A 7,436-nucleotide genomic window follows, 5' to 3' on the forward strand; every position below is an offset into this window, starting at 1 on the left:
GTGTCCTCATCTGGTTTAGGTATTCTAGTAGGTGAAATTAAAGATGAGGACATTAAAATTATTAAAAAAGTAGATTTAGAATTTAAATATTTTTCTATTCCAATAGGGAATAAATTTATTTTAATTCCTCTATTGCATAATTTSTTTTATAATTTTACATAGATAAATGGATTTTTCTTTCCCTATTGACACCTCTTCCTCGGAGAACATTAGTCCACGGCAGCGAGATGGTAAAATAACTTTGTTGTACTTATATGTTTTTCATTGTAATCATTTTAATCAGTTCTTTATTGGAGATGCAATTAGCCAATTTCGTATTGCCGAGCTCTATTCGTAGCATATGTCCACCCAACTCCAACACAATATAAGTGGGGATACTGCATCGGTACTGCAGAAAATTCTTCAAAGCCTTGGTAGAATAGAATCTCGGCAAAAAGACATGATAAATCGGTTATCAGCCGTAGAAAGCACTCTTGCTGAGAAGGTATTTGTTGAAATAAAATTATTATATTTTAAAATTATTTTAATTACTTTAAATTTCAGATGCCAGAACGTGCGGGGATCCAAGCACAAGGACAATTGTTGGGGGAGTGTAAGGTGCTCTCGGCAAAAACCCACCGCAGTGTAAGCCGCATCACTGGCGAAGGAGTGAGGGAGGAGCAGATTCTGCTGCAAAGCTTGCTCCCTATGTCGTCAGAGGAAACATTGCTGGAGGTGGAGGAGCACCTTACACACCAAGCTTACTCTAACGCTATGGTAAGTTTGCCTTTTTTTCCATATACATATATGTAATGGAGTATTATTTGGATAATAATCGACACTGTTGTTTCATCTAAAAATTAAGAGTTTTTTTTTTATTAATTGATGTCGATTTACACTATTTACATTTTATTTACCTCAAAATTAAGAGAAACGACATTTAATGTCAATTATTCCTCTATTCTATTTAAAGAGCATGTGCTTCTTTTGTCTGCTTCTTTGTATACGTCTTTTCTTCTTCTATTCTATCTTAATTATAATTTTCGCTTATACATGTAGTGACCTCGTTCGCTTATATCTTAAGTCTAGTTTTATAATGTACCTAACATCTACTGTTAGTAGATGTACAATGAATGGAAAGAATATCCTTTTCATTATATCTGCCCCCTGACTGAGTTTTTTGAAGTAAAAAAAAAGTTCAACAATTACCTAATCTCATCCTTAGGAGCTGGTAGTAGTTTTGATACATGGAATAAATTTGATTCCGCTTTTTTATATCCTGTACTTATTTTAAAGATACATTTTGATATTTTCTCAAGTAATTCAAAAGGACCGCTTCTGATTTTGCTTAATTTCTTTCTACTCAGTTTGTTACCGTTTTCTACAAATACTTTTTCTCCGATCTTAAATTCATAATCGACTCTTGATTTATCAAACAATTTCTTATTATGATTATGGGACCTTTGACTATTTGTAAACGCGATTTCTCTATCATGTTTTAGGTCTCTATGTTCTTTATCTAGCTCTTTTGGCAGAATTTTTACATCGTCACCCTCTAACAAATATTTTGGACTGAATTTTGTCACGGAATGCACAGTTTCCTTGTAACGCTTTGTGCATTCGTGAGCTATTGTTGTCCACGCAGTTTTTGTTTCTCCTTCATTATATTTACATCTTATCCTATTAATCAGCGTTTGATTTAGTCTCTCATTTAGGCCGTTAGAAAAGGGAGTATCAACCGAAGTGAATATTATTTTTATGCCTTTTTCCTGTAGAAACTCTTTAAACTCTGTAGAGTTTATTAAAGGGTATTGATCGGCTAGTATTATCTCAATTTTGTATGATTTTATTACATTCAAAAGGTTTTTCTGTTGGTCCTAAATGACACATTAATCCAAACTTTTCTTGGCCTCTAGTCTTATTTTTTATGCATATGGTACATTTCTTACAACTCTCTTTTATGTGTGTTGTCATATTTTTAAACGTGAAGTACGGGCTTTTTATTTCTTCTCTACCTATGTGACAATAATGGCTATGAATTTTCTTTATTAATGCAACACCCATGTTTTCCGATAGCAGAATTTTCTTTGTCTTTTTTACGCATTTATAATATATTTTATCTGTTAGTAGCAATTTTTCTTTTTTTGTTTGTAAATCTGGGTTTTTTTTCTGGTCTTCCAAGATTTCGTTTAAGCTAACGAGATTCACGATTTTTAGGGTTTTTTCTTCTTCCTCGGTTGGTTCGAGAACTGGATTCCGACTCAAACAAGCGGCTTCAGTATTATATTTTCCCGGATTATATTTGATATCAAAATTGTACTGTGATAAAAAGAGTATCATGTTTCCGAGTTCTTCATCTGTTCGTGATTTTACATTTATTTGCAACAGAGGTTTGTGGTCAGTAAAAATAGTGAGTCCCTTTCCCATTAGTCGGTATTGCCAGTATTGTATAGCCTCCTTTATAGCTAAACATTCTAAGTAAATAGCTTTCTTTTGGGTTTGACTTTTTGTCAGTTTTTTCGAAAAGTATGCAATCGGTTTTTCGTCCCCGTTTTCTTGTGGCTGWTTTAGAATCGCTCCGAGTCCTTGTATGCTTGCGTCAGTGTATATGTGTATTTGTTTATCTGGATCGAAGATCCCCAACTCTGGTTTTGAGCATAGAAGGTTTTTTATATCATTAAATGAATTTTGACATCTTTCTGTCCATATAAATTTTTGATCTTGTCGTAATAAATTATGCAAAGGTTCCAGAATCTTTGTGCTATCTTTGATATATTTGTGATAAAAATTTATTTTTCCAAGGAATTGACGAATAGTTTTTCTAGTTTTCGGTGTCGTAAAGGCCTTTATAGCTACTAAATTATCATTTATTGGATATATATATTGTTATTTTCTATTATGTGGCCCAAGTATTTTACCGAACTTTCCGCAAACGTGCATTTTTAAAATTTAAGTCTAAATCCTTCCTTCAATACAGCCTCCAGCAATTACCCGACGTGATTTACATGTTCATCGAAACTTTTAGAAAAAACAAGAATATCATCAATATAGTATACTGTGAAATCCGTTAGTTTATTTTTCCTAATAATGTTACTTAATATCCGTTGAAAAATTGCTGGTGCTGTTTTCAGGCCAAACGGTAAGCAGGTCCATTGAAAATGACCCTCTTGAGTTACGAAAGAAAAGACGCCTATCTGTAATCTTTAGGGGAATTGACCAAAAAGCAGAATTTATATCTAATTTTGTAAAATATTTGCAATTTCGCGCTTTGTCCATTATGTCCTCGATTAGAGGAAAAGGTTGAGATTCAGATATTACGATTTTGTTCAATTCCCTAATGTCTATACACAGTCTAGATTTCATCCCGTTTGTATGCTTCGCTATCTGCTCCTCTATTTCGTTTTTATCATCTATAGTACACCTATATGGACGTTTACTGGAGTATTTACCAACGACTAGATCTATGTGAGCTTCATAGTTCCTCACTGTCCCTATATCGTATTTATCTTTGGCGAATACAATTTTGGATCGTTCAAATAATTTATTGATTTCGTTTCTTTCTTCACATAATAAGTGGTTAATTTGAATTTGGAAACTTTCTTTTACTATATGTTCATTGAAGTTTATAACAAATCTCATATCATTATCCTTTTTTTATCGTTTCTTTTTAAATATTTTCTTGGTTATCAATTTCTTTTGTGTTCAAACAACTCTGTTTGACGTTTAGATTCTCGTCTTGAGTCAATTTGAATTCTTTTATTGAATCTAAACCAAGTAGGAGATCGTATTTGAAATTCATATCATTAGATTCCGTCCAATTCAAGAAAATCATTACGTAATACTTTTATTTTAATCAGTGGGGTCAAGATTAGTTTTTTGAACTCTCGTGTTCTAGTTCTACCTCTAATTCCGCGTTATTGACATGTTTGATTTTTTCATTTTTATACCCTGAACAGGGTATATTAATTTTGTTACGAAGTTTGTAATACCCAGAAGAAAGCGTCGGAGACCCTATAAAGTATATATATAAATGATCAGTATGTTGAGCTGATTCAATTTAGCCATGTCCGTCTGTCCGTCTGTCTGTATATATACGAACTAGTCCCTCAGTTTTTAAGATATCGTTTTGAAATTTTGCAAACACCATTTTCTCTTCAAGAAGCTACTCATTTGTCGGAACTGCAGATATCGGACCACTATAACATATAGCTGCCATATAAACTGAACGATCGGAATCAAGTTCTTGTATGGAAAACTTTCACATTTGACAATGTATCTTCGCTAGAGTTGGCACAAGTTATTTTCTATGGCAACAATATAATCTCCGAAGAAATTGTTCAGATCGGTTAACTATAACATATAGCTGCCATACAAACTGAACGATCGGAATCAAATGCTTGCATGAGAAACTTCCTCATTTGACGATATATCTTCACGAAATTTGGTAAGAGCTATTTTTCATAAAATAATGTAATATCAGAAGAAATTTTCAGATCGGCTTACTATAGCATATAGCTGCTATATAAACCGAGCGATCGGAACAAATGACCTGTATGGAAAACTTTCACATTTGACGTGGTATCTTGACGAAATTTGGTATAGATTGTTTTCTAAGACAACAATGTAATCTCTGAAAAAATTGTTAACTATAACATATAGCTTCCATACAAACTGAACGGTCGGAGTAAAATTGGAGACTTTTTCAGTTAACGAGATATATTCTGCAAATTTGAGGTGTTTATTCTCTAAGGCAACCCTACAATAGTTGAAGGAATTTTGCAGATCGGATAACAAAACCTGCCATACAAATTGAAAATCAAAATTAAGTTCTTATGTGACAAAAAACATTTCTTGAAATTTAGCATTGATTATTAGCCAAGATTCGCTTTAATCTTCAAAAGAATTGTTAACGTCGGACTGCCATACAAACCGACCCATCAAAACCAAGTTCATATATGGGCAACTTTGGCTAAATATCATCACAAAATTATTAATTACTTTTTTCATTAACCCTTTATAGCATCTTGTAACATATCTGTAACAAACCGGCTTTATGCTCACAATTGTTCGTATGAACATAAAAACCATATTTATATTAATGTTACAACACTGGTACAAACCGGTTTAAACACTTATTGTACCACTTGCTGTCCCACGTGTTTTGATCAGCTGTTTAAAATATTTGATTTCAAAGTTGTGCTGATCGTGTCAAGCCTCTATTGTGTAATTTTTCAATAATTCAAAAAAAAAATATAAAAAATGTAATTTAACGTTTGTTTTTTTGGTGGAGTTCGAAAGGCGAGTTCATTGTTTTGAACTACAATTATTAAACAGCTACAATATTTATATTTTTGTTATGTGCAGGTAATAATGCTTTGTGACATATCTGCAACATTGTGTTATAACGTGTATTTTTTTAGTATGACTAATATAAAACTGACAGAGGATGAAATCGAAAATATTCTTATGGATTACAAAGAAAGCGTTGATGGACTTGATTTTGATGACGATAGCATTGCAGATCCAGACTTTGACCCCACTGATTTGGATGATTTGTGTTTTGAAAACATAATAGAAGATGACGAATGTGAAGTTTGCCTATTTTGCCCATGGCCGTCAGTGAAAGTAATGTGCAGAGTGCACCAGGATCATCAGGAAATAGAAAAAAATCTAAAATTAGTGTGCTATGGAAAAAAAAACCTATCTTTGAACGAACATCAACTTCGTTTTACAGGAGACGAGACTCTAGATAGCTGTATTTTAGACCTAGATTCTCCTGTTCAATTTTTTTTACAAATATTTCCGAAGGAGCTCATTAAATATATATCGGAACAAACTAATTTATATATAGTTGCTAAAGATCCAACAATGCATTTCGGGTCTCGGAAATTGACATACAGCAATTCATTGGAATATTGTATATAATGTCGTTAGTACATTTGCCAAGAGTAACAAAGCATTGGAATAACTGCATAGGCACTACTTTGATCAAGGAAACGATCCCAGTGAATACTTTCGAAAAAATTAGACAGTTTCTTCATTTTAACGACAATTCCCAAATGCTACCGCGCTCACATCCTGACCATGATCGTTTATACAAAATACGGCCAGTGATTCTAAAATTGAATKAAAGTTGTCAGAAAATCGCATTGGAAAAATACCTTTGTGTGGATGAGCAAATATGTTCTACTAAAGCTAGACATAACTTGAAGAGGTATAATCCCAAAAAACCAAATGGGGATATAAAATTTTTGTTATTTGCGGTGTAAGCGGATTTGCATACAACTTTGAGGTTGAGACAGGCGCAGAAAATATTGTGGGACCAAGTGAACCMGATTTAGGAGCTGCGTCCAACGTTGTCATGAGATTGTGCCGGATTGTTCCAAATCAAATGCAGTATAGAATCTACTTTGACAATTATTTCACTTCATTACGCCTTATAGAATTTTTTTCCAAAAGTGGAATACATAGTCTCGGAACAATTCGACGAAACAGAATACCTGATTGTAAACACCAAGGAGAGAAAGCGTTATTGAAGAAGGATAGAGGATACTCAGAAGAGTTCGTCGGTAACATTGAAGGAGTAGATATATCCACTGTGGCTTGGAAGGATAATAAGATTATCACTCTGGCTTCTAATTTTGTTGGGGAGCAACCCAAATCCAATGTAAAACGCTTTGATAAAAGCGTATAAAAAGTATATACAGATAGAACGACCGCAAATAGTTTGTGAGTACAATCACCACATTCGTGGAGTTGATTTGATCGACAGCATAATGGGCAGATATAAAATATTATTGCGAAGTAAGCGTTGGCAAGTTCGACTGTTTTACCACTTTTAGACCTAGCCATGTCTAATGCATGGCTGCTATATAGGAGAGTGCGCAAGGTAAATAACATTGAAGGACAACATTTGTCCTCAGCCGATTTTCGTCAAGAGGTTGCTACAGTGTTCTGTAAAATAGGAAAAAAGTCCGTTATAAAAAGACGAGGTATTGAGGAAGAAATTCAAGCRAAAAAACATAAGGGACCAACACAATATGTTCCACCGATGCCGATAAGACAGGATCAAATTGGTCATTAAAAATAATAATTGCTTCAAACTATTTCATACTACATAAACTCCCTTATAGTAGGATAATATCCTTTTAAGAATAAAATATTAAAGAACCAAAATATACGTGTTTGTTTATTTGCTGAAAGCTATGCAAAAAACCAGTCATTGTATTAAATGATGAAGTTGAGTTATAAAGGGTTAAATAGCATGTGTAACGAAGCGAATTATTATTCTACATTATTTTTATATTGTAATCAGAATTAACCACAATACAAATAATATATTCTAAATAAATCKAAATTATGTTAAGAATACGTAACATAAGAATAAGGAGCAAAAAAAGTTTTTTTTGATTTGCCTTAAAATAATTAAATCCCTAACTTTTCCAGACACATATTTT

The 7,436-nt window shown here is 33.0% G+C and overlaps 1 protein-coding gene across 1 annotated transcript in view; it reads left to right on the top strand.

Annotated features, from left to right (window-relative positions):
- The first annotated feature begins 340 nt into the window (after positions 1-340).
- Positions 341-7,436, top strand: part of LOC108969978 — a 12,501-nt gene continuing 5,405 nt past the window's right edge. Inside the window, exons 1-2 of the mRNA XM_018935036.1 lie at positions 341-484; positions 544-756. Coding sequence (XP_018790581.1) covers positions 341-484; positions 544-756 — 357 coding nt within the window. The remainder of the gene's footprint in view (positions 485-543; positions 757-7,436) is intronic.

This window comes from Bactrocera latifrons, unplaced genomic scaffold, assembly GCF_001853355.1.
Source record: "Bactrocera latifrons isolate USDA-ARS-PBARC rearing strain unplaced genomic scaffold, ASM185335v1 scaffold_273, whole genome shotgun sequence".
NCBI lineage: Eukaryota > Metazoa > Arthropoda > Insecta > Diptera > Tephritidae > Bactrocera > Bactrocera latifrons.